General features: G+C 41.6%; 1 protein-coding gene across 1 annotated transcript in view; it reads right to left on the reverse strand.

Moving 5' to 3' along the window:
• Positions 1-2,665: 2,665 nt before the first annotated feature.
• CDH20 (cadherin 20) overlaps positions 2,666-26,097 on the reverse strand; it is a 37,034-nt gene continuing 13,602 nt past the window's right edge. The window contains exons 5-11 of the mRNA XM_062499484.1: positions 25,282-25,469; positions 20,446-20,699; positions 16,646-16,782; positions 14,036-14,157; positions 12,038-12,155; positions 4,574-4,825; positions 2,666-3,165 (exon numbers count right to left, since the gene is read on the reverse strand). Of these exons, the coding sequence (XP_062355468.1) occupies positions 2,666-3,165; positions 4,574-4,825; positions 12,038-12,155; positions 14,036-14,157; positions 16,646-16,782; positions 20,446-20,699; positions 25,282-25,469 (1,571 nt within the window). The remainder of the gene's footprint in view (positions 3,166-4,573; positions 4,826-12,037; positions 12,156-14,035; positions 14,158-16,645; positions 16,783-20,445; positions 20,700-25,281; positions 25,470-26,097) is intronic.

A 26,097-nucleotide genomic window follows, 5' to 3' on the forward strand; every position in this document is an offset into this window, starting at 1 on the left:
GGGACTTCTGTGGAGTCAAAAGAGACCGTGAAGAAGCTTGTCCTGGGAAAACTCAGTAAATGCAGAAGGTTGAACTCAATATGATGCTGGACTCTACTTTTACACCCCATCCTCCCACTCTGCCTCATGGAATCAGGATATGAAGAACAATCTATAGGCTTTCTTATTACTGAAGACTGTGACTACTGGGAGAGAGAGCAATGGTCTGAAAATACCAAATCATAGCTCTGTGGAGGGACAAAGTCATCTATGTGCATTGCAGGCTTGTATGGCTGCAAGGGGTACGTGCCTTATACCTCCCCTGGAAGGCTTTCAGCAATGAGTGTACTGATGCTGTGGAGGACTGCCTAGAAAGGTTACAGACCTTTAACGGCTGGGGCTTTAAGAAGAAAGAGGCATCTGCTTAAAATATGTAAAATGAATGTTTAGATCAGATGCAGAAGTGGTGGAATAGATGTCCTCCTGTCTATGTTCTGTGCTATCTGTGGTGGCACAAGGCAAGGAAGCTCTCAGACTTTCAACAGCAGCTTTGTGTCCTTTACCCTACTTCCTTGAGCATGATGGCTGCAATTCTAATTTAATGATTTAAAATCAATATGACATGTGAGGTTGAGTGCTACAGTATGAGTAAAAGAATGACCATCAAATAATTATCAGTTCTCTTTCTGCCATGGTGTAAAGCATGGTCAAGTGATAAGCAGAACCCTTATCATATTACGTTTGTGAAGGCCAAGATTTTCATTGCATCAGATTAGCAAGCAAGAAGTCACTAAAACCTTTTCTCCTTGGTGGGTGCATGGCTCTCCAGGGATACATGACTTTGTATGAGTCTATGGAACCAAGACTCCTGTCCTAAATTGGTACAGCCTAAGAATAGGCAAAGGAGAGACTGCAATGTTTTGTGCATATCTGCAACAGGAACTGAGCACAGCATGCCCATAGTAAAAGTGTGGCAACTGGGTGGTTATGTATGGACATCTAATTTCTGGGCAATTGGAGGTGTAGAGAGTCCTTAGCTAGAAATAAACCTGCAAATTCCATTGCAGACTGTTCTGCTTTCAAAGGCCTTTCACCACTTTCCATGAAATCTGTGCTCATGTAATTTCCCTGTCTCTTCTCATTTACACATGCAAACAAGAGAGAACCCAGGTGAAAAACTTACTGTAGAGTAAGAATAAATAGATATATTATCTTAGTCTGTCATGTCTCTGAAGGCACAACATTCTGCCAGGGCTGTGTATCTGGTTTTCAAGCCTATCAATGCCCCGGCCTTAATGTTTCAAAAAAATCAGGGAAGACTTTCTTTTGACCTCAGCATGATTCGATTAGAAAAATAACTAGTCTGGTGGGCTGTACTTGGGCTGATTCACTGCTAGGGGCAATGTCCAAGTGAACAATGATAAAAGAAGCAGACAATCTGCTCAATTCAGCAAACTGAAGCCTTTTCTCCTTGACACAATGCTGATGAACCTTTTTTTTTTTGATGCTCAAGGCACATAAAGCTGCAGATAAGCACTAACAACTGTGTGCAAAATAGTCAATAAATTGTCATCAGACTTTCCCTTCTGTTTAACTTTTATTAAAAGAGGTGCTAAGGTACTGTACTGTATGCAGTACATCATATTTATTACCAAAATTAACAAATATACAAAACTTATACATGTAATTTTCTTACATCCATTTATTGGTCTATAATACTGCATTTGTTCAAGTAGGTTATCTACAGTATGTAAACATCCCTTGGATTGACCTCACACAGATTAGGAAAGCCCATCTAACCCATGTAGTTACCAAATATAGCTTTTTCTTATTTTAAAATTTATTTGGCTTTCATTGGTAGAATCTAATCTTCACATTTGGCACATGGAAGAGACATCTACAGTGCAAAAGAGGCAGATTTTCTGGTTTTGTTCTGAGCAGTTTAGCAGAGTCAGGTTTTAGAGAGTCAAGAATAAATTTACACAAACTTGATAGGAGATGGATTAGTGTTAACGCCAATGACTCACAGATCAGCCATTAAACTAGAGCAGAAATTCAAAGCCTCTTCCCCAGCCCTCTCAGTCACGTGGAAAAAACCCCCAAACCTCAGCCTTGTTTCTAAAGGATTAAAAAAGAACTCTGTTAGCAACAGAGGGAGGAGTTTAGTTTACAAGGAGCCCTCTGAGATTCCAGTTTCAATTTTCTGCTTTGCGGATTTTTTTCTCTTGTTAGCGAGCAATTCTTTTCTGTTTTAATGGGGAAAAAAAGACCAGTGGGAAGCAACTCTTCTGTGGTGACAATTTCTCAGTGAGTTGGAGATTACAGTTGGAGTTTACAGATCTTTGAACCCTGATGTATAGAGCTGAGTAAGCTGCCGTGTACAAAGGGGAGAAAAAGGAAGAGAGAAAGAGCAATGCCATATTCCAGGTGTGGAGCTCTCCAATTTTGCTGTAAGAACCAGGAAAAAACTTCCTTCTGTTTCTCATAGTTTCAAAAATGTGACTTAGTTTAACTGAGTAAAGCTGATCCAGAGAGACCTTCATTCGCACCCTTCTTCCCATTCTCATCCAAGCACTGTATTGCTATATTTTTATGAGGCCTCACCCATGTCCATGGAAGCATCTGATGAGAATGGACCGAACTGGACACCGTTTGACATGGAAAGCTCTCTGCCATTCCTTGTCCGTTACCACAGAGCCCCGCTGCTGTCCGTGGCCCCGTACATCTCGGCCAGCTTCTTGAAGCGCGGCCCCCAGTCCGTCAGGTAGTCGTAGCTCTGGTCTGAGTCTGTGGTCACGGACTGTAAGGAGCTGAGCGACTCCGCCACCGAGCCGTTCCCTTCAAACATGTAGGTCTGGAGGGAGTCGAAGGGAGGTGCCCACAGGTCCATGTCAGCTTCGTACAGCTTGGCGAGCACGTAGTTGTGGACGTTGTTGTCCATGACGCACGCCTGAGGCACGTATCGGGAGAGGCTCTCTATTTCAGGGAGCATGTCCTGCCGGCTCTTCACCACCAGCTGGGCCTCCCGTGGGTTCCACATGGCAGCGATGTCGAAGGCCTCTGTGTCCTCCTCCCCACCACCCTCGTCATCATACCTGACGATGTTCTCATGGATGTTCTCTTCCTCGTCGATGATGTATGGCTGCTTCCGCTGGCGCCGCATGGAGAGGATGAGGAGCACCAGCACTGTGGGAGCCAAGCAAGACACAGGGCTGTCAGCAAGGAGCAGGTCTTGCCAGGGCTTCAGACTTTCCTCTGCCCTACTTTCCCCTGGGTGAGCCCAACTTGGCCCTTGGATTTAAAGAGCTGTGGTGTTTGTAAGATGAGGAATGTAGAAATATCTCTTTCTCCCTCCCCAGTCAAAACTGGTACCTTGAGGTCCTGCTAATCTGTCCCCATTCTCACCTGAATTCTTAACTCTTGGTGACACTTAGGACATGTATACCCAGTGGTGCTTGCTGCTTTTAAGCTAGCCAGCTCAGAGGTCAGTAACAATTTATCTGCAGCATCATAGTGCCATGGAGATATTTTGTTTTCTGTTCTGTGGGTGGGTTTTGCAGCCTGCTTTGGGCTGGCCACTGCATGTGACAGAGATGGATGGTGCTAAGGCACCACGGTGATATGTCTGCCTACACAGCAAAATGCAGAGCTAGCCCTTTAGTCTGCTGCAAAGAATTTTTTGTTTATCTGCAAGCTTCCTGCAATGCTGCAGTGCTGCTGCTCCTCACCCTCACTGTGCTCATTAGCATGGGGAGAAGTGGTCATACTGGCACTCACACTTTGCTATTGAAAATGTGCCATCACTTTGTGACTGTTTCCAGAGCTAGAACTCAGCAAAGATTTTGGATAATGAAATTTTGAACTGAGGTATCTAGGCTCCTTTGAAAAGCCAGAATTGAGGCACTTTTGGAGAATTTTTCCTGTATCTTACTGCACTGTTCCTCAAACTGGGATGCCCTGAAATTTCAGGGCATGTGTGTTTTGAGCTAGTATCACATGATTTGAGAGAGCAAACAAGGGAACTGAAGTTCTTTTGATACTAACAGCTAACAGGGCACATAGGATGTCTGGGCAAGGAAAGCATGAAATTTAATTGTGGTGACACAAGTCATGCAAGGCACTCAGCCCTTTTGCTGCAGCACAGGCACCATTTAAATGTAGAGTCTCAAGGAAAAAGGATGGAGGTGGGGATATCTCTCTCCAAAAGACAAGAAATGGAACTGAGCTTACCACTACTGTATCCTGTGGAGTAGGATGAGAAACTTAACCTGCCCCAAGCCACAGCTCTCAATACTTCCCACTGCCATACCCTTGCAGGAAAGCATGGCCGTATCAGACACCCTAGCACATTTGGCATCTGGCAGAATTATTTGCAGGCCATAGTTTCCTCCCATTTTTCAGTCCAGAGCCTGAAGCCATATGCAGCTGACTACACCACCAGGTCCTTGACTTGGCCCGTCAGGCATGCTTGTGTCTATATATACTCGTATAGACAGATGTGTGTGTGTGTTTGGGTCCTACACCTTTGGTGGACCAGCAGCCCCTGGCCAGAACTGAAAACTCTGTCCCTCCCCAGAAGAAGTGAAGGCTTTACCTAGCAGGACAAAGATGCAGGCGAGGATGGCGATGAGTGCCCCTCGGCTCAGGCTGACAGGGAGCACGTAGGCCTCGGCATTGCAGGACATCACCATGCCCTCCTCGTCACAGCTGCACACGTGCACCGTCAGCGTGCCAGTGCTGCTCAGCACCGGGCGCCCATTGTCGCTGATCAGGATGGGCAGGTAAAAGGTGTTCTGCTCGTGTTGTCTAAAGCCAGACCGCCTTGTCAAAATCCACGCTGTGTTGTCTAGGGGCAGGAAATTATCAGAGAGAACAGCTTATATGCAGATAAAATACATTCAGCAGAGAAACAATGTTAAAAAAAGTCAGCCCTAGACCCACACCCATTTTTTTCTTCTCTCATCTTTTCTCTTATATTCAGTTCATCATTAATCATCTTGCCTGTGCTTCCCCTGTTCCAGTATCTTCTCAGGCCGTAGTTCCAAACCTGAGAGGCATACACACCTTAGGACTTGCCTTTACCCCTTCTTATATAAGATGCTCAGAGCAAACTCATAGTGTTCAGGTTTAGCTAAGAGAGCTTTCAGAGGGCAAGACAGAAATGAGCAGTTGAAGGCAACTTGTTGTCCCTGTTTGCTTATGCTCAGCAGCTTTTCAAGATCTCAGATGCTGCCACCATTTTGGAGACACTGGCATGTAACCCTTGTGGACACGTTGTGGTACTCTGTAGTTTTTGAGACATGTCATGGTCATCTGCTTGAGGCAACAAGGGGACAAAGGAAAAAAACCTAGCTTGCTATCCTAAAGCAGCACTGAGCTGAAAATTCACAACTAAGCATTTTTTTTGATGTGAAATGCATGTAATTTCATTTAGTACTTCTGCCATAGAAAAAAGTAAGAATGCTTCGTGTCATCATTGTCAGAATTATTCTGCTTTGATTTGACCATTCTACTTCATTTAGTGTGACTGCGTTTTTTTATAAAAAATTAAATAAAAAGGAATCAAAATGATGCTGCTGACAAAAATAGTAAAAGAGTGACCTAATATCCAGTTGCTGTTGGCCATTTCAAGGGAAATTCCTATCTTTGGGGCTTTTTCCTTCATATTCATAAAAGTCATATTCAACATGATTTTTTTAAATGTCAAAATTTACCAGTGGCATTTGAATTCCTTTCTATCTCCACCCTCAAATTCCTCAGAATGTGCACCAAGTTTCCTAATTAAAAAAAAGTGGAAAAAAAGGTGGAAAGTGAATTCAGGAAGTTGTTCTCAATTCTCATCTCAGGATGCCAAAGCAAAACTCTTTGGAGATGGGTGCTGATTTTGTCAGTGCTGATTTTGAGTCTTGTAGCTTCAGAGACTTTTGGAAAGTAGAAGACTGAATGTCTCCAGTGTCATCTGGCTCACCAAGGAATCTAAAGGAACTTGAAAGAAAATTTTCCTTTCTTACAAACATATCTGCAAGGTTTGGGCCAGGAAAGATTAATGGGGAACAGGTACTTTTTCTCTTCAGCAGACCTACAAGCTCTGATTCTGTGCACTGATGCTCTGGCATTTTTTTGGGAGATGATCTTAATGCACTTTCTTTTACTGTTTAGTTTTGTTTCCTGTTCCCTTGGTTCAAAAGAGGTCATGCAGTCTGGCCATCTTCATCTCCTGGTTGTTACCAATGTAGATGCTATGCTTGAAAATGCAGGACACTGATCAGCTGCTCCCAAGTGGATTGGCACAATGGGGCTGCTGCCTGGAAATGGCAAGAAATCTTCTGATGGCAAATAAACTGTGAAAAAACCCTAAAATATTAACATAGAAGTATTCAATTTGCTTATTATTTCTTTGTTCATTCACTGCTAATAGCAGATTTAAATCTTGGGTGATTTTTTTCACTGACGAAAGTTAAAAATGATTTGATGGCTTTTTGAAGGGAAGTCAGGAGTGTCATATACAGCCAACTATGGATTACAGGCAAACTGGAGCTAGACTAGCCAGACTTGTGTCCTTAAACTATGCATAGACTTAAAACATAGACATATGCATAGACTTAAACTATGCTCGAAGTTACAAACTCTGCTGCAAATCTTATGGCATCGGAGAGCACAGGCACACCCAAGTGTTGAGATGTTAGGTTCCACAGTTTGTGAGAAAAATTTAAATTTGTGGCATGTTTTTAAAAATAATCTCAGGGTCTTTTTTCTTGCACATCAATGACATTTCAAGCTTTTATTCCGAAAACATAAAATTCTGAAGTGTGCTGCATATCTGCATGCAAACATATAGTGAAATTGTAGTGTCCTGTTAAATCATGTGATCCCAAGAACTGGAGCTTTGAGGGAAAAACCACCTCGTGCAAGATTGCTTAAAAAATTTACCAGGTGCAAAGTTGCTTAAAACTTGTTATGTGTAGTGCTTACTGATTTGACATTAGATATGCAATTTAGCTCTGAGTATGTGCAGTGAGTAGGGCACACACATGTAGAAACAAGCAATAGAACAAGAGGAAATGGCCTCAAGTTGTGTCAGGGGAGGCTTGGATATGGAAAAATTTCTTCACTGAATGGATGGTCAGTAATTGGAAAAAGCTGTCCGGGGAAGTGTTTGAGTCAACAAGCCTGGAGACATTTAAAAGATGAATAGATGGGGCACTTAGGGCCATGGTATAGTGCTGGACTCGGCAGCATTAGATTCACAATTGGACTCAAAGATTTTGGAGGCCTTTTCCAACCTAAATGGCTCTATGATTCAGGAATGTGTCCCAAAACCCATCAGAGAGCAGTACCCTGTGCCTCCCACGGCTCCTGGGCAAGGTGACTGCTGTGGACAGGAACCCTTGCCTGCTCAAACCTTTCTCTTCTCTCTCCAGGGGCACATAAAAGTACTTTCTCTCCCTTGGGCTGCCTATGTGCCCTCTATACCTGCTCCACAGCTATTAGCATCACATACTTTCACTGGGCCAGTTTTGGCATGAGGAAAAGCAGCCCAAAGGCAGAAAGGGGCAAAGTGCCTGCATTTATATCAATGTGTCAATGAAAATACTTGAGTCACCCTAACTGTAGTAATTTGGTTGTTTTTTCCATTTCCTGGGTGAAAGATTCACTTTCTTTAAACTGACTTACAGTAGAAGTCAGAACTACTATTCAGGTGACAACAAACCTTCCTTTCATGTAAAATTGCTCTTTGTGATAGGGAATAAAAGATTACTTATTCTGAGTCAGTCATACTTTGCCTGTAAAAGAAGGGCAGAGAACCTAACAGAAGCTGTGCAAAATCAGCTAGTGAGAGATCTCAAGGGCTTTTATTCATTCTTTTCTCAGGCCAAAACCAAATTTCTATAATCTAATATTGAAATATATATATGTATATGTACCTTCTGCTGTGATGCGCTGACCATCTCATCCAGGACTTAAACATTCTTGGCAATTAAATTCTCTTTGTAACTCCCAGCATTACATTTTGAGCCTTTTGTTTCATTTTTTTTTTTGGACTAGGCAGGCGTCCAAATCATCCCTAAAGAATTGTTCTACCTGTTACTCTCCAACTGAAATACATTGATGCCAAAGCTCATTGTGTGACTCATCAAAAGTCAATGTGATTTGACGTGCTAGTGCAGTGCGAAGGACATACTGGAATGTGATGTAGCATGGCAGAAACTAGAATACACAATTTTATTCCAAATTTGATGTCTGCTAAGCCCCAGCCACCAAGAGAAGAGGGCTTGTGAGGACATGAAAGTCCCATTATATTAAAAAAAAGCAAAAAAAAAAAGCAGGCATGATAAGAATGCACAATATTTTTCCTCCCAGCTTCCAACACAGCAGCTTTGGCTTGTAGAGGGCTGGATGGCAGCACTTATTTCCAACACTGAGCAGAGATGCTGAAAATTGCAGCATGGTTCCACATTTGTGTGAAAAAAGGAACTTCTCACAGGTGTGCAGGCTGGTGTCTTCACGTGGTTGTGAGAACAAGCCATGGAGCACCATTTTCCTGCAGTTTTCTGCCTCACTGGAAATGATGTACCTCTTTGGAGAGGTCAGGGGAATGAACCACAGTGTAGATCCCAACCTTGAGATCAGAGCTAACCACTGCCCTTCTCACAAGAAAGACTTGGTTTCTTTCTGCAGAAAGAACTGGGAATGATTAGCCTGACAATTCTCTTAGACTTTAAAATCAGGTTGTAATAATTATGAAGAGTTAGGAATAATATAAAGAAATATTCCACCAGGAGTGGGAGAAAGAAAACAAGGAAGCAGGCAATCTAGACAGGACTGGGCTAGGGAAGGAGTCACACCTTTCCTTGTGGATTTTCAGCTTGCTACTTACATGTGTGAAGTAGACCACAGTTTTAGGGAAGGCAGAAATAGCTAGAAATTTTCCCAGGAAAAGGTTAATTGTAATGCAAAGGTCTGCCCGAGGCTTCCAGAGACAGGCCTGGTGGGGGTATGACTGATCCTGATTCTGCATTTATTATAAAAGGCTTCTCTCTTCAACAGTTCCTGGTTCCCAAAGATGGAGGGCAGTGATTAAGGTTCAACAGAAGATCAGCTCGAAGTTTAATCTGGAAATGCAGTAAGCTTATTTTGTTGTTCATTCTTACAGCAAGCCTCTCTAACTTTTTCCCAGCATAATCTCACCTGGAAGAAGGTGGAAGGAGGATGGCTTGCTAATGCCCTAGAGCAGACACCAAAGAGATGGGAGACAGCTCAATTCCCCGCTTCATCACATTTATCCTTTAGGGCCTTGAGAAGCCATTTGTGCCCAGATTGTTGCATCTACATAATATGTCTATTTCTCACTGATTTTACTGAACTCAAAGAGAGCCCAGCATGTAAGTAGCTTAATGTCTCCTTGCCCCAGATCCCCATCTATAAAGGATTACAACAGGATTTCTCTGTCTGCTGAAGATATGCAAAGAGTGAATAGACTGAAGAAGTTCTCAGAGACTAAAATTACAAGGGCCAAAAAACTATGTAAAACAGCTCATCAGTATGCAAAGTGTGATCTATCTGTTGCTCAGTATAAATCAAGGTTTTAATTGTTGCCAAGAAGGCTACATGTCTTGCAGTTTCTCTTACTGCTATGTTGGACAACCAAGTAATCAGCACAATTGCTAATCTTAACAGTGCCTTCCCACAGCCTGGGAAGCATTCCTGCCTTGTGTTTATGGGCACAGGCTGGGACTAGCAAAGTGTGTTCTGTTTCTTGTCTATCCACCCTGTGACAAATGGTATAGCTACCCTCTCTGTGCCTAAGTTATATGATTTATATAGTTCTTAGTGGCCCCTAGATGAAAATATAAGCATAAATTACTTTTACTGAAATGACTACTGCACTCCAAATTGCTGAGGCAGTAAATAAACCCTTAATCATAGAATCATAGAATAGGCTGAGCTGTAGGGGACTCATCAGGATAATTGAGTCCAACTCCTGGCTGCGCAGGATACCCCAAGAGTCACACTGTGTGCCTGAGAGCTTTGCCCAAATGCTTCTTGAACTGAGACAGGTTTGGTGCTGTGATCACTTCCCATGGGAGCCTTTCCAGTGCTCATACAGCCTCTGGGTGAAAAACCTCTCCCTCATATCCGACCTAAGCCTCCCCTGATTCAGCTTCATGCTGTTTTGTTGAGTCATGTCACTGGTCAAAAGAGAGAAGAGACGAGTTCCTGCCCCTCTGCTTCCCCTCGCAAGGAAATTATAGACCGCAATGAGGCTCCCCCCTCTCAGTCTCCTCCAGGCTGAACAGACCAAGTGACCCCAGCTGCACCCTGAACATCTTCCCCTCAAACCCTTCACCATCCTCATGGCCCTCCTTTGGATGCTCTCCAATAGCTTAATATTCTTCTTATACTATGGCTTACTATGTGGATCATTCAAATAGTCAGTGGTTTGATTCTTAACATTTTTATTTCAAATTAGTAACTAATAGTATCCTAAACTTCTTGTGAGATATATATACATATATATACATACACACACATATATCTCTCTCTCTCTATCTATCTATCTATCTGGAAAACTGGTATTTTACAGAGAGTGGGAGGAACAGCCATTCAGTCACTGCTGTCACTATAAATTATTGCAAGTATAGCCTTAGACAGAAAAAGTGCATCTGATGCTGGGAGTTTTGTGAGTTTCTTTTTTTAGAGCAATGCCTTGAGGGTGAAATGAGCTTGCTTTGCCAAATGCTTTAGCAATAGTTGTGTTATATTTGTTCATTTATTTTGGCAATACATACTCACAAATAAAAAAGACAAGGAGAGAATGAAGGGGATAAAAATGTGAGAAATGGTGTGGGGAGGCTTCAGGGACAATACAGAAAAAAATGCTTTTGGGATGAAAGAGCATCAGCTTACTGTGAAGAAGGTCTCCAGACATTGCAAGTAGCATGTTTTAAGACATGTTTGGTTGGTGAAGGCATGGGATTCTTTATAGGCCTTTCTGTTGCTCTTTCATATGCCTGGAAAGGCTCAGGTAGGGGCTTATGGAATTAAGTGTGACAAGTAGGCATGTGTAGGAGCAAGGCTAGGCTTGGAGGCTGGCCATGGATGCTGCAGGTGGCCAGTCTTTCTCCCCATTTATTTTGGAATTGCTTGCTGATTTGTGGTACTTTACACACCAAACTCGTATTGAAACCCAGCCCCTCAATACTGACTTTCAAAGCTCTTCACCAGGTCACTCAAGGTCATCCCTCTTTCCTAATGAAGGCTGATGTGGACCTGATTTTAGACCTTGTCTGCCCATGGAGATAATCTATCAACAGCAGTTATGCAAAGGCCTGCTCTGGCAGTACTTTCCTGCAGGCTCTGAAACCACCAAAGCTTTCCCAAAAGAATCAAATTCCACTGGTTAGAATATTCAAATGCTAGTGATATTCCATGAATCTTCCCACTGCTGTTTCAGTTTCTACTTAGGTCATCTTACACAGACCTTTAGCTGTACACCAAGTTACTTCCCTAAGGCTCTATAAGTCCTCTCCACTTCCCTCTTTCTCTAGAGAAATGAGGATGTGCAAGGAGAAAGAAAAAGTGCTTGGGGGAAAAGACTGGAACAGTAAAAAACATTCCCTTTTTCTGTGCCTGGGAGAAAACACGAAGAGTACAAAAAAAAAAAAAAAAGCAATGTAATTCCCTTCAGGTTTGTCTTCTAGTTCCAGTTACTATCCTACCTTTAAGCGTCTCCTTTTGAGCAAATGCAATTTCCACTCCGATAATCTGAGATGCCTGCAGCCTGACCAAAAGACCTGAATTTGCACAAAACACTGGCACATTTCCTTGAAAAAGAAAAAGGGGCCTATTTCTGGAGAATATTTATAGAGAAGAAAATGTCGTATAACCTTCAAGTGTATTAAATAGTATATCATTTTATTATTGCCTGTAAGGAGCTGGTGTCACTTGGTATTATTTGAAATAGCATTCTTATCACCCACTGTAAGTCACAGCTTCTCAAGTCCAACTCAGGCATTAGAAATTAGAGTAGTTAACTGTCTTTGTCCACTCTGATTACCTTGATTGTCCCTTAGAGTAAAGTTAGGGTTGTTGGCTGCCTCTGGAGCCAGGCTGTAGTAGAAATGCTGACCCTCCTGTGGGTCATCCCTGTCGATGGCACTCACTGTCTGAATCAGCTACAGATCACAAGAGAAAAGTAGAAACAGGTGAGAAGCAAAATATTTATAATATAAACAAAAAATCAAACAGATAACGTAGTTTATAACGATAAATATAAGCAACTGGAGCATTTGAATAAAATTGCCTTTCAGAAGTACAATCTTGTCTCAAGTCTCAAAAGCTTGCAGGGGTCATCTATTTGTTGTGGTCATGCACATTGCTTTTAAACAAAGGGGGAGATATTCAGTTTACCTCAAATAACAGATGCTTTTCTCTCATACACCCCTATGTTCTGTTGCACATTTCTTTTTGTCTTTTGGGGGCCCAGATTTTTCAGACGATTCATTGTACATTAGAGAGCTTGTAAGAAAGATCATACTTATTTCAGCTTCATTATGCAGGTAGAAAAGGACTTCAAGTTGATTATTTTGCCAACTCTATTAGTTTTAAATCAATAAAATTCTTCACAAGATGTCAGTGGAAATGAGAGAAAAGCCAACTATGCAGAATGCATATGCAATAAATAACACCAAACTAAAGAAACAAAGACAATGCTAAATCCAGAAAGAGATTTGTTACTTCACTTACAGAGGCTTTGTAAAGTAGCAACAGCCTGAAGCACAATGAGCACTCTCTGAATAAACCTTCCAGCATATTTTTGGACAAGGAATAAATATTCACCTGTTTTTTTAACTTGAAAGTTATTTTGGGACTCAAAGGCAAATGTCAGACCCATGAAGGCTCTTTCGCCACCTTAAAACTGATTTCAGAACTTTTTAAAATGTGGTAATAAAATTCAGCATTCTCTGCTGAAGCAAGTAGTCCAGATTAGCACTCATAATGATATTGAACTTAGCTTCTTACTTAGGACACTCACCCTTCAAAACCAGGAAAAAAGGTCTAGACAATGATTTCTCTTGCCTGTATTATATTAAGAACCTTGTAAATTGGTGGGACAAAGATATCCTGTATATGATAGTTGTAAGGACAGCTACCCCATCAGTGAGCAGCTATTTCATTCTGCTTCACACAGCTGGGAGAAGCTTCAGCAAACACAGTGCATAGTTTTTCCTTTGCAGATCATGAAGGTGTGTCTGTGTGTTTAAATGCTATTTAACCTAGTCGGCTTTGCATTAGGCGGCACCCATGGACCCTGGTGGTGGAGCAAGAAGTGGCTCCCCACAAACAATCAGCAGCAGAGCTTGAAGCAGATCCAGCCAGGGAGAGCTCATGTCTGTCTCTGGCACTGGTGACCTTATTCAAGGGCGTTGATGAGGTTTTGGAAGAGAGAGGAGCAGAGTCTTCACTGCTTGCTTGAAGGTGCTGGTTTAGAGTATTTGCAGTGGAAGGTCTTGTGTTGTTTTGACTTTCTGTCATCTTCAGTTCACACCAGAACATGTTCTACTTGGTACCCCTTTGAACCTGATATAGTAAGTTATGTCCAGCTCCCTTAGCTAAGTCCAGGTGTGCTTAAAGCTCTTAAAACATTTAGTAGTAAGCCTTGTCTGTCACACGTGGTCTGGGCTGATTCTGTGGAACTTCTCATAACACTTCTCCTCTCTTTGATGTTGCTACAGGACACAGTGGCTGTTTGCCTGCTGGTACATGCCTTAGGGAAGGCTTTATTTCAGCTATGAAATGTATTGTGCAGTGAGCCTAGAATCTACTTTGGGAGAATAAAAGAAATGTGGGGGAAACAAAAGAGGTGCTATATGTGATGCTCCTTCCAGTGCAATATGCTTGCCTTTGGAATGAAGCACAGAGGGCTGCTGATAGGAGCTCAGATGAAACGTGTGAGTAGCTGAGCCCTCTTTCCAACACTCACCTATTCTGGCATGCTGTCTCTATGTAGGACAGTATGCCCTTCCCAACCCCTCGTGTAACAAGCATTTCTCACCTGGCCTGCTTTGGCATTTTCACAAACAAAAGTTTCGTAAAATCTTGCAAACTCTGGTGCATTATCATTCACATCCAGGACTTTCACTGTCACAGAGACGCTGCCCACCTGTGAGGGGTTATCTGGAAGAAGAAGGTTTAAGGTAAAGAAAGGCAACATATGGCAAGGGGAAGAGGCTGCTCCTCACTCTGTTCAAGAGGTAAAGCAGGTTTTCCACTACTAGGTTGTGTTAAATCACATTTTCCCATGGGCAGCTGTGGTGGCTTGGGTATTGTGTGACTCAGAGTGAAGCTGCAAATGCTGCTCTCTGTCTAGCCTGGCTTCACATCTAATCACATATTTTACAAACAAATCCTGTAAAAATCTTCAACCTGGTTCAGTTCAATGAACTGTTTCTAGAGCAAAGGTTTTAGACAACGCCCCTTATTTTTTTTAATGCCCTTCAGCTGGACAATACTGTTTGTTGAGCCTCCCTACTGGTGGCATGAATTAGGAAGGTACTGTTTAAAGGATAGATTTGTTATTTAGAACCTGTTAAAAATGGCAGTTTCTATCTCCAGTTCAGATATGCTTTTGCTCAGAATTTATGTTCCTTGAACTCAGAAATAGTGTCAAATCTTTGATACTTTGTACAGAGGGGTTTAAAATGTAATAACACATGAAATTGTACAGAAAAACTTTCAGTGAAGCTTAAAATTGCAATGAAAATTTTACATTCTGCATGACATCATTTGTGATGTTTCTGTCTCACTGGTGTATTAGCTTTCTTTGCCAGTAAATCCGTGTATCTTTTCACATATCTTCTCAAATTCCAAACTGTCTACAGAATAATTTGTTTTTCTTACTGTGCTTGTCTGCCCCAAATCATCTTTCCCCCTTGATTTAATGATAAAATGAAACAGTAATCAGGAAGAAAAAAAATATTAAGGGATCAGAAGAGGTGCAAAAATCAAGACATTCTTTAATATTAGTATTCTCATCTTCTTTTTAGCTGTAGGACTTTGTACATTTATCTCCAAATATGTCTCCCTTTATAGCAAGAAATTATATATTCATATAAACAATAGAGAGTTTACATAAGCTGTGGAATTTTCTTAAATGTTCACTGTACTGTATTCCACAGCGTGTCACATTGTGTCATTGAGATAATACTCAAAATATGCCTAATTTGTAATGTAATTCCTTCAGATTCCCACATGTGCATACATACCTCTTGCTAACACACCTGTTCTTGTGGCAGATGAATACCTGCATTTACACTCTTAGAAATAATTGATCTAACCTTTAGTGCTAGGGGCCTTATTCAGGAGTGCACAGCTATGACATTTTTGAAACTATTCACAAAATTAAAATATTGTGCTGCACATGTACAGAGCTAAACTGACAGAGGATTGATGGAAAGGGAACCAAAGGAAGACACACATTCCTATTTCTCTCACCTTTAAGTGCTGCTACAGGGGCAACTTTTACAGACTTGTGGAATTGCAATAGCCATTGATGGCTGAAAACAAAAGTAGTGTCAAAATAGATGTGGGTGAAATCCCATCATCTCAACCCCTCTCACTACTTAAAAGAGCACAGAAAGGTATCATGTGCTGTAACAACCTACAAATATGTGGCAGATTCACTCCAACTCCTGTGAAATATTCCCCCTGCTTTCAAGCTGGCTGACTGCAATCTGGGCAAGCTTGTTGAAACTTTGTTCCTCTCAAAGTGCCCCATACCTCTGGCACAGCCTATATGTGCAGGAAGCTTTCTGAGATACAAGGAATGACTCAGCTATCGGCACCAAGCTGCAGAAAAGCTGCTACCCCTCACAGATGAACTGAGATCCTGAGCAAAAGCTATATGAACCGAAGGAATTTCAGGTGAAGACTAGGCGAACCTTTTATTTGCATATATCTGAAGCTCCTTTAGGAAGCTCACATCTGTCAGTATTTCAAACTCAGCTAAATTTTTCATACTGACACTATGAAATGAGCATCACCTTCTTCTCACAGCTGTGAAAAGTACCCAGCACAGATGAATCCTGAACTGAGTTTTGGCTCATTGTAAAACCCAAAAGCATAATGAGTTCATCATACTCGAAGATCCCAAAGCACTCTGGCCCAAATAATTTATGTAGCAAGCAGATGGCGATGTCATTTACTTGCTGCTGAACCAGAGCAGATTTCAACTAGTGACCTAGCAGTGTAGGATCACTGCTGCCTACCAGCCCCTGCACCACTCAATCCTCCCAGGAAGGGATGGGAGCTCTAGCAGCTGTGCAGCCTTTGCAGTATTTTCTTTAGCTGCCTAGACCTTCTGAAGTGAGACGACTTTTCCAGAAACACACCAGGAAGAGTTTTAAATAAATCCCTGGAATGCTAATGAATTGAAAAAGAAGGACTCTGCATTTAACTACCATTCTCTATGCCTCCCACCACCCTGTGAAAATGAGCATAAAAAATAAATAAAAAGCAGCATTCGCTTGTTGATGTCAGAGGAGCAATTCACTTAATGCGCCTTCCCACTCAGTGCATAACAATATGTGAACTTTGAATTCAGGTCTCTCAGCCTGCTCTGTCTACCGTATCTCTTTAATCTGTGTATAGTCTGCATTCTCCTTACTCAGCTCCATGGCCAACACAGTGATGTTGTGCCAAGAAATGTCCTCCCGGTCAAGAGGTCTTGCAGTCATCAGTGCTCCTGATGTAATGTCGACATAAAAGAACCGTCCCGGATCACTGCTCCTGTCAATCGAGTATCTGCAAGAGCACATAGGAAAAATATTACGCAACCCTTGTGAAAACTGTGTGTTATAGTCAACAAAGTATCCCAGCAATGGGGATAGTGTCATACAAAGCAGATGCACATTCTTCCACAATATAGTTATGTGCTCCTTTGACTTGCATAGGTCCAGAGCAAGATGTTTGAAAAGGTTCATGTGGCTAATGGCATTTAACAGGGAGTACTACTTGGATGGAACTGGAAGACAGGGAGATTTAGATGAAGAAGCCTCAAAATAAGGCACAGATCAGTGCAGGAACATCTGCTTTATAGAGAAAATCTGCCAGTGAGGAGTATAATTTCTTTTTCTAAGAGAAATAATTATGCCCTGTCCCTAGGCAAATTCAGACAGGATGAAAATAGCTTCGGATCAGCTCATTCTCTGAGCACCTAGGTTGATGAGGAGGAACCATTCCCTTCCTTGTTCTTCAATATTCTCTCCTTCTTCGGGGGAATAAACTCCACCAGCATCCTGAAGCATGCTATTGATGAAGCTGTGTCAGCACAAGGGGGATGATGCGTGGCTTGCTCATAGCATCCAGTCAGAAAAACAGCTCTCTCTGTGAGACTTGATTCATCGTAATTACTGGACCTGCCTGGCCAAAGTCTTGTCAGTTCAGCACTGGGAACCAGCTTCCTGCACCTGTGAATGGAGGACTGTGGTGGTGCCTGCAAGCCAGAGAACCTGGGCAGGGAAGCAGGTGATTGACAGAGGTTGCTGCAGTACTTGGTCAGAGGGAGGATTTCACAGGGTGTGTAACATACTCAGTATCCTTCACAGGCATCACCTTGCTCTTAAAGGCACTTTGTGCAAGCTGCCTTCCCAGCTGACTGTTAGCATGGTAAGGGATATTTTGGTCAAAGCCACACAAAGGCTTAGGTAAAAGTCACAGCCTAGAACAGAACTCAGACTTACTGTCCTTTTTGTTGGTTCTTTTATCAGAGTGGATGGGAATTGAAAGCATTAGTCACAACTGACAGGATGAACTGAACAGGGCTCATTCCTCTGAATTTTCTCCTTTCAGCATGAATGCATTCACTGGAACAAGCATGACAGCCTTATCTTTATATAGGGACTTATTAAATCAGGATATAAAACACTATTGAGATATGTCGTTGGGAAATTCTTTTATACTCTTTTTTTTTGGAACAATCAAAGAGGAAGGGATGGCAGGTTTGTGTCCCTTTCCTTTCCTTTCCTTTCCTTTCCTTTCCTTTCCTTTCCTTTCCTTTCCTTTCCTTTCCTTTCCTTTCCTTTCCTTTCCTTTCCTTTCCTTTCCTTTCCTTTCCTTTCCTTTCCTTTCCTTTCCTTTCCTTTCCTTTCCTTTCCTTTCCTTTCCTTTCCTTTCCTTTCCTTTCCTTTCCTTTCCTTTCCTTTCCTTTCCTTTCCTTTCCTTTCCTTTCCTTTCCTTTCCTTTCCTTTCCTTTCCTTTCCTTTCCTTTCCTTTCCTCTTTCCTTTCCTTTCCTTTCCTTTCCTTTCCTTTCCTTTCCTTTCCTTTCATCTCTTCTTAAATAAAGAGGATTATCAGGTTTTGATTTATTTAGACAATGACTATTCCTATATTTTGGTATAATAATTATTTTTGTATGAGAGCTATAAAAAGAATTTCTCTTTGACATTTTAAGGCCAACAAGTATCTGGAACTGAATAAAGCCTTATGATTAGTGGTTCAGAATAAAGCACCAGTATCAAGGTGGACCTTTTTCTCGATTCTCCAGCTGAGTTCTCTTGTTAATAGTACCTGTTCCTGCACAGGAGTACTTTTTTCCACTTAGATAATCTTCCTGAATCATTAAACAGCAATCATGGCATATTTCCAGCCATCAGAATTTCACAGTACGGGAGCCAGGTACTGGATGCTGGAAAAGTGAGGATTTGAGCCCAATCACAGTTTAAATTTCAGATGGATTTCAGCTTGTGCAACATAGTATATACCTGGGATCATTATCTTTCTTATCTTGCCTTGCCCTGTGCAAAGTGAATTCAGTGCAAGCTTAAAACATTGCCAGACTGATACTGCACTGAGTTGGAATGAATGGAGGAGACTGCAGAAGAGGCAAGAACTAATTCTTAGTATCTGCATTTTAGATAGCATTACAAAGGGTATTTATTCTTACTTTTTAAATTTGTTCTTGTACCTCAGCATGGGGGAAAAGGAGGGAACGAATGAGGGAGGAAAGGACAGTGAAAAAGGAGGAAGGTGGGGAGAAAAGAAGAAGGAGGTTGTTAAGGAACAGAGTTACAAAAGAGTCTGTGCATATTTACAACATTTTTTTAATGTATCTTTGTTGATGGATTCTGTGCTTTATAGAGTACTGTTCATCAAGGGCAGTCACTGCAAAGCTCTGAAAAAAAACTAAGAAAAACCTCATTAAAAATAACAATGATCAATTGTACCCTCTGATAGTCCTCAGAATTATTCTTACACTATTTTAAGCAGATTAGCAGAAAGCTGTTTGCATTGCAGGGTTTGGATAATGCCAGACAGTAATCAGAAAAACAGGATGCAAGTGGAAAAAAGTTTAGTGTAATGAAATTGTGATGCAGACAGTATAATAGTTTTACTGAGGAATTTGAGGCAATTTCATGAGAAGTATGATAACCTTATAATGCAGGCAGAAAAGATAGGTATATTAAAGTAGCAGAGATGAAAAAAATAATTAGACCAGTAACACAGAGTGCAATACCATTAAGAACAGGCTTTGTGTCTGCTCAGATCTCCTAGGTGAAGCCCAGAGAATTGCTCATTTAGATTTTACTTTCTTCAAAAAATCCTAATACTCAATGTTTCAACTCCCTCCCATATTTCCCAAGACTATTCCTGAACACAGGCATCTCAGAATCTGCACCAATGCATGGGTAGTCAAACAGCAACTCCAAAAGCTCTCAGATGAGAGGAGCAGCCATCCTGCTGGGATAATCAGTGTGCAGTCACTAGTTGCTTCTGCAGGTAGTGAAAATTTCTGTGTGGGCTGGTCTTGGAGAAGAACAGCCTCCTCTGATAAATAGGGCTGGCAGTGGCTGGCAGCCACTATGGAAAAGAGTGCTATGATCACACAAATCTTCTCCTTTGGCTCCTTGCTGAGTTGCAGCTATGCAGCTCCTAACACTGTAAATACACCTTTACCTTTCTTACCACCTTATGGGAATATCTATCTCTGCATTTTTGACCAGACACTAGATAATTTAGTAGTTCTTGAATATTTATTAGCATGCATTCAATCTACTCCAAAAGTAGCTGTGTGTTTGAGCTTGTTGACAAGGGCAAGCTTTGAAAGAGAAGAGGGAGAAAGGACGAGCAAGTTGATCACCTTGCCATCAGGATGGCAGCAGGTTCTCAGTGATGCTGTCAGGTTTTGTGCCAGCAAAAGCAAGATTCTGGGTTTTTTTTTAATGTACACTATCAGGACATGCCTGACCGGCTCATTGCAAGGCTTTATGCCCATGTCCTCTACACCACAGAACAGGGGGAGCTGCTGCATTGCTTTGACAGAGCCCTCAGTGTGTGAGGTCTGGTTTGCTAAACCTACTGACCACTGCTACTGGCTGGAAAGAGAGAGTCCCTCTCACTCATCACTGCCCCACCAACCAGATGTACTAAGGAGTGCTTGTGGGGCAACACACATAGAGACGACAGACCTGATGGAGTTGTTGGTCACATCTGGGTCCTTGGCAGAAATTATCTGTATGGTGGTCCCAATCTCCACATCCTCGGGCACTTCCACAAAGTAGATGCTGGGCTCAAACACAGGAGGCTCATCCACATCCTCCACACTGATGTGGACAGTGGTGGTGTCACGGAAGGGACCCAGGTTCAGGAACCTCATTTCCAGGTGAGGGTTGGCACCCTCTACTTTCAAAGTGTAACTTTTCTTGCTCTCAAAACTTAAAGGCTGAAGGGAAAAAATATATCTACCATCAGGCACACTAAGCCATATCACTTTACTTTTAATTTCAAGTGGAACAAAGATAAATATTTGCAGATGCAGAAAAAGCATTGAAAGACAGTAATATTAGAAATGGCACTGTATAGTTTTTCTTTCATTTGATAGTTGAGCTGAAAAGGCCAGGAGAGATACTTGTAGGTCACTTCAAAATGCACATTCTTTCATTCTTCTTGCTAAAATGAAAATATAAGCAGCCACTATGCCACTGCATTGTGATTCACACAACCTGTTTTATGCCACTTTGTGGAAAATACATGAAGAAACAGACAGCAATGGGAGTACCTGAAAATAAGGTAAGATAGTTGGTTCCTCAAAAGTGGGGCCAGTGGCAGGAACAAGGATGCTCACACAGGAGATAGAGGTCCCAGTTAGCATCTTTTTTTTTTCCCTGAGGATACTGGAGTCTTGTCTCCAAGATCCCTGTCTCCCAAGCTGATAAAGTGGGAGCAGGGAACATGGTCAGCCTCTCTTGCAAGTTTCAGTCCTTATCCATAATCCATCCTTCCTAGAAGTGAGGCTTTTTCACCTCTTCCTTTCAGTAAGTATCCTAAACATGGGTTCACCCTCCAGGTATAATGAATGCTAGGATTTGAATCTGCTCCCTGCCTAGAGAACAGTTTTATTTCAAAGCAGTTTAATTATAAAGTATCCCAGATATCTTCCTCTTTCACTTAATATGAAATATGAAATATTAAATACTCAAGTATTATTTGAGGCAGGGAGTTTTTTCCCCATTTCCCTCTTCCTTTTTCCCTTCTCCTTTACTTTCCTTCCTGAGACAATGGATGAAGGGGGCCCAGCTTCCTCTGTTAGTAGTTACATGAATTTGATTTCCTATTTAGAGAAAACTACTTATTGGGTATACATGGATATAGAAGTAACTAATGCTGACACTGAACCTCTCAATAAAGAAATTTTTCATCTCCTTTCCATCTTGTTTTCACAGATCCCTGAAGACAATAAGGTGTATCCAGAACCTTCTTAGAACTGAATGAGAAATTCCATATTTAATGTGCTTCTTACCAGGCTTTGTAAGAGATAACTGTAAGGATTTGACAAACTAGAATACCAGTATGGAAGGCTCAGTCCAAAACAGAAAACAAGAAATGTTACCATCTGAATTACAGCTCACAGAGGATAGTCACACTGCTCAAGTTGCAGTCAGAAGTTGCAAGCAATTGCACTGTGGTTAAATGGTCACAACCCTTTACTTGAATAATCTGGGAAGTTCTGATGCTGAAAACCAGCACAGCCAAATTCCCTTAGCTTACACAGATTCTGAGCAAAACAAAGTTTGTGCCAGGAAAGACATAGCTGATCTTCAGGTCGCCCAGTGTGACATACCCCTCTTTGCCATATGAATAGTTTTCAAAAAGAGCAGCTTTTTTTGGACATAAGGACTTGAACCTCGTGTGTGAAATTACTGCACACAGCAGCAGTTCATTCAGACTGCAATAAGATGTTTGGTGTTCCCATCCAACCCCTTTGCTTCTTCTATTCAGGTATTTCTATTTGAAGAGCAGCCGCCAGACTGACACATGGAGAAGGGCAGGAAAATAAAAGAGAAGGAGGATGCCAAAGTATAATTAGAAGTCAAAGGTACAAAGATCATTACTGTGGCAATAAAGTTTTCCTTTGCCAGTCATAACTCATTTCTTTCCTTCCATGCTCAAAGGGGCAGCTGGCCAGTTCTACAGCCATGGGGTGTGCACTGGCTTACGCAGCATCAGCAGAAGATTTCCATGCTCAGGCACAGCAGCAGTGTTTACTATGGGCCTCAAAACACCTCCTGAATTCAATCAAGGCTCCAGTACTTGTCTGCTGTCACAACAGCTTCCTTCAGAAGTGGGAACGTTGCAGTGACATATCAAAGCTCGTGCTTTCACAATAAATTACCAGTACTGATGTGCTGCATAGGAATGCCTGACTAAAGACTGGCATTCGTGAAATTATAGAACTGAAAATCACTCATCATTTAGTAAAATGAGAGTGAGGAATGAAGACTGGAATGGGATCTGGTTTCTTGTGCTGGGGATATGATGGTCCAGTGTTGCTGGAGATGCTATACAGTGACTGAGGCAGTACAAACTGTGCAGTCTTTGGCAGCAGCTACAAACAGGTGATCTGAAACTTGCTCCTGTTGCCTTTAGTTCCACCTGGTAGGCATAGCACTTGTCAGCAAAGGTTTGGTGAGGTCTACAGACATAGTATCCCTGGCTGCAGAGTCTACCAGTTGCATATTTATGCACTATGAAAATAGCAGTAAGATATTCACAGGATCAAGCAATACTTACTGTCCATCTGGCAAGGAATGTGCAATGCGAAGGTGCTTAAGCATATACTAAGAAGCCATTATATTTGATTTTTCCCATGTGAAGAAAACTGCATGAGAAACACTGCATGTACACTACAAAGCTAAGTTTTAAAAAAAACAGTTAAATCACAGACACACTTAACAGCTATAAAACCCAATTACATCATTAAAACACATGATCACCTAGATCAAATTAGAAAAATCAGACAAGTGTGCTGGACTGTCACATTTTGATGCTCCTGTTTGCCTTCATTGTCAAAGATGACTTTCCCTCCAGTTTCTCTCCTGTCATAATGCCTCAACACTACTGTCCCCCTTATCAGATTTGTCTCCCATGGGTGCCTTCAAACCTCTTCCCAATGGTCCCGTGGGCAGGGCAGGCAAGGTGCTTTCTCCTGTGAACTTAGCATGCTGCAAAACACAGCCAAGAGGAGAGGCAGCCCATCAAAAGTGCTCCTTGTCCTTGTCCTTGTCCTTGTCCTTGTCCTTGTCCTTGCCCTTGTCCTGGTTCTGCCAGTGCTGACACAGGCACCAAGAGGGGGCACCATGCAGGGGATGAATTTAGCAAGCCCCACTGTGAGAAAGTGATTGGTTGGGCAGCGTCAGGGGAGGAAGGCAGGACAGGACAGGGCTCTCGTGTGTGCTGTGCTGGCTGGGTAACCCACCACCCTGCCTTCCATGGGCAGTGCAAAAGGGAGAAGAGGAGGGTAGGGTGAGCATCAGTCTCCCAGGCAGGGAACTTAGAAGGAACCATAAATCTTCAGGAGGTGCTCAACATTTTGTGGGATTAGTAGGCTGTGATAAGTAGCCACAAAACCACAAGCAACAATCTTGTCAGTAACTTTAAATTCTGGGTTTCTGATGCCTGTGTGAGAAATGCTAATTATTTTGCTTGGGAAATCTGCCAAGAAAAGTTAAAGGGAAAGTTTTGCTTATTTTAAAATGAGATTTCATTCTTGTTTTAAAAAGTCTCTCTCCCCCTTCTCTTCCCATTTTGATATTTTTTTGTATTGACACCTGTTCAAGTGGATTCAAAGGACAACTTTCCCAGTGTTTGTATATTGATAATCACAACATTACATAAAGCTAGAGAGACACATAAAATATTACAAATGTTTACATACAGTAGGTGGACTGAGCAATATGTACCCGATGCCAGTACATATCTGGTATGATTGATACCATACATTTTATAACTCCTCTGGACTTACATGAACATGTAGGAAAACTGTATTCTTAATAACTGAGGTCAAGATTATTGACACAGTTACTCCAAAGAAACTATATTCTTTCATTGATAAATGAGTGGAAAAATACATTAGAGTTTACATTCAACATCTATTTCATTCCAGAATATATGCTTAACTTTAGGGACTAATATGCACAAAAAAAGAGCCAGGGAAAGGTGACCATAAATACATGTTTTAATGCTTTGCTGCAGGGCATAGAGGCTTGCAAGGTCAAAGCTCTCCCCTGTATTGTTCCATTTTAGTGCTCAATTTAATCCCAGGCTATTTAAATGGAAACTATACTTCCTTATTAGTACACTAGATATGCTTAGGCAGAAATATGGTTACAATTTCATACCCTAGAAACAGAGTTGAACTTCTAACATTTATGTAAGATTGTAGAATAAATATCCCATAGCAGGGAGCCTAAGCAAAAAACTGGATGCCTTCCTGTATAGCCTGTGGTTCAGAGTACCAGCAGTTTCACAGCTGCCATTTTAGAGACAGCTTCCTCTAGCCTAATTAGCATTTATGGATCTTCAAGCAGCAATTAAAAAAATACCACTGCCTGGGTTTTATTGGTTTATAAATAATTCCTAGGCATGCTTTATTATTGTTTGTGGAACACCAGAGTGAAAAATATGTACAGTTCAAATGCAAATATTGATCTAATTTCTTGCATTGTAGGATAATTAAGCTACAGAGAATATTTAAATAGATAAATAGGGAATCAGAGCATTCCTTTGGTGGGAAAAGACATGTTTATGCTAATGCTGTTCCCACTTTATAAAAGTTGTTCCTAGGAACGCAGTCTGCTTTCATATTTTAGCAATAAATGTTAAAGAAATTGTGTTTTACAGCTGGAAAGGGGCTACTGTCATATAATGGGAACCAAGTTACTGCAGGCGTAAGGGAATATTCCACACATAAAATGTAACCAGGACAGTTAGCCATATAAATTACCATAAAAAGGAAACTTTTTTACCTTTCTCACAGTGATGATGCCAACTTGGTAATTAGGATCAGTGTTAATATCAAAGACATCCAGTCCATCTCCATCCACAAGGCTGTATTTCATCTCTGCATTAATGCCTTCGTCCAGGTCATTAGCAACCACACGGCCCACGGTGGAGCTGACAGGAGCAGACTCCAGCACACTCATCTGATAATGCTCTGGCACAAGCAGCACACAGGGAGAGGGGAGAAAAAAACAGGCTGTGAAGAGGGACCAAAAAAACAGCAAAGCAATGCAAGGAGTGGATCAGGGAGGCCACAACACTCCATGGACTTCAGAGAGTCCGTAGTACCTGTCCCAAAGCTGTGACAGCTGCGTGATTTCCTTTAAAAAGCCACAGCACAGCTAAATTTCCTGGGAAATTTTTAGTTAGGTGTTTGCTATAGCAACAGGTTTGTTGAATGTTTTTTTTTTTTAGAACAGCAATACACCTGAAGAGAGGAACTTCAACTAGAAAAACAGGGCAATTAACACCAGTGCTGTTGCAGCCATGATATAAAAAAGGATATGGAACAGATTTAATAGGACAGGCATCTTTTTATTAGATCAGTTTGTACAGCAGGAATAAGCATCAGTTTTGAGCACAAATCCTCTCTCAAGTCCCTACAAACTTCTTTTCAGCCTTGAAGGAAACTCAGGAGCTTGCTTGTTTCTTTCAAATCTATCAATTGCTTTATTAAAATGTATTGCATCTCCCTACAATCACTGTCTTGAGCACATTTGTGCATTGCAAATTTGCTTAGCAGCAAGACTGGGGAAAGAACAACCTGCTATTTTAAAAGCGTA

This window comes from Cinclus cinclus, chromosome 1 (genome assembly GCF_963662255.1).
Source record: "Cinclus cinclus chromosome 1, bCinCin1.1, whole genome shotgun sequence".
Classification (NCBI taxonomy): Eukaryota; Metazoa; Chordata; class Aves; order Passeriformes; family Cinclidae; genus Cinclus; species Cinclus cinclus.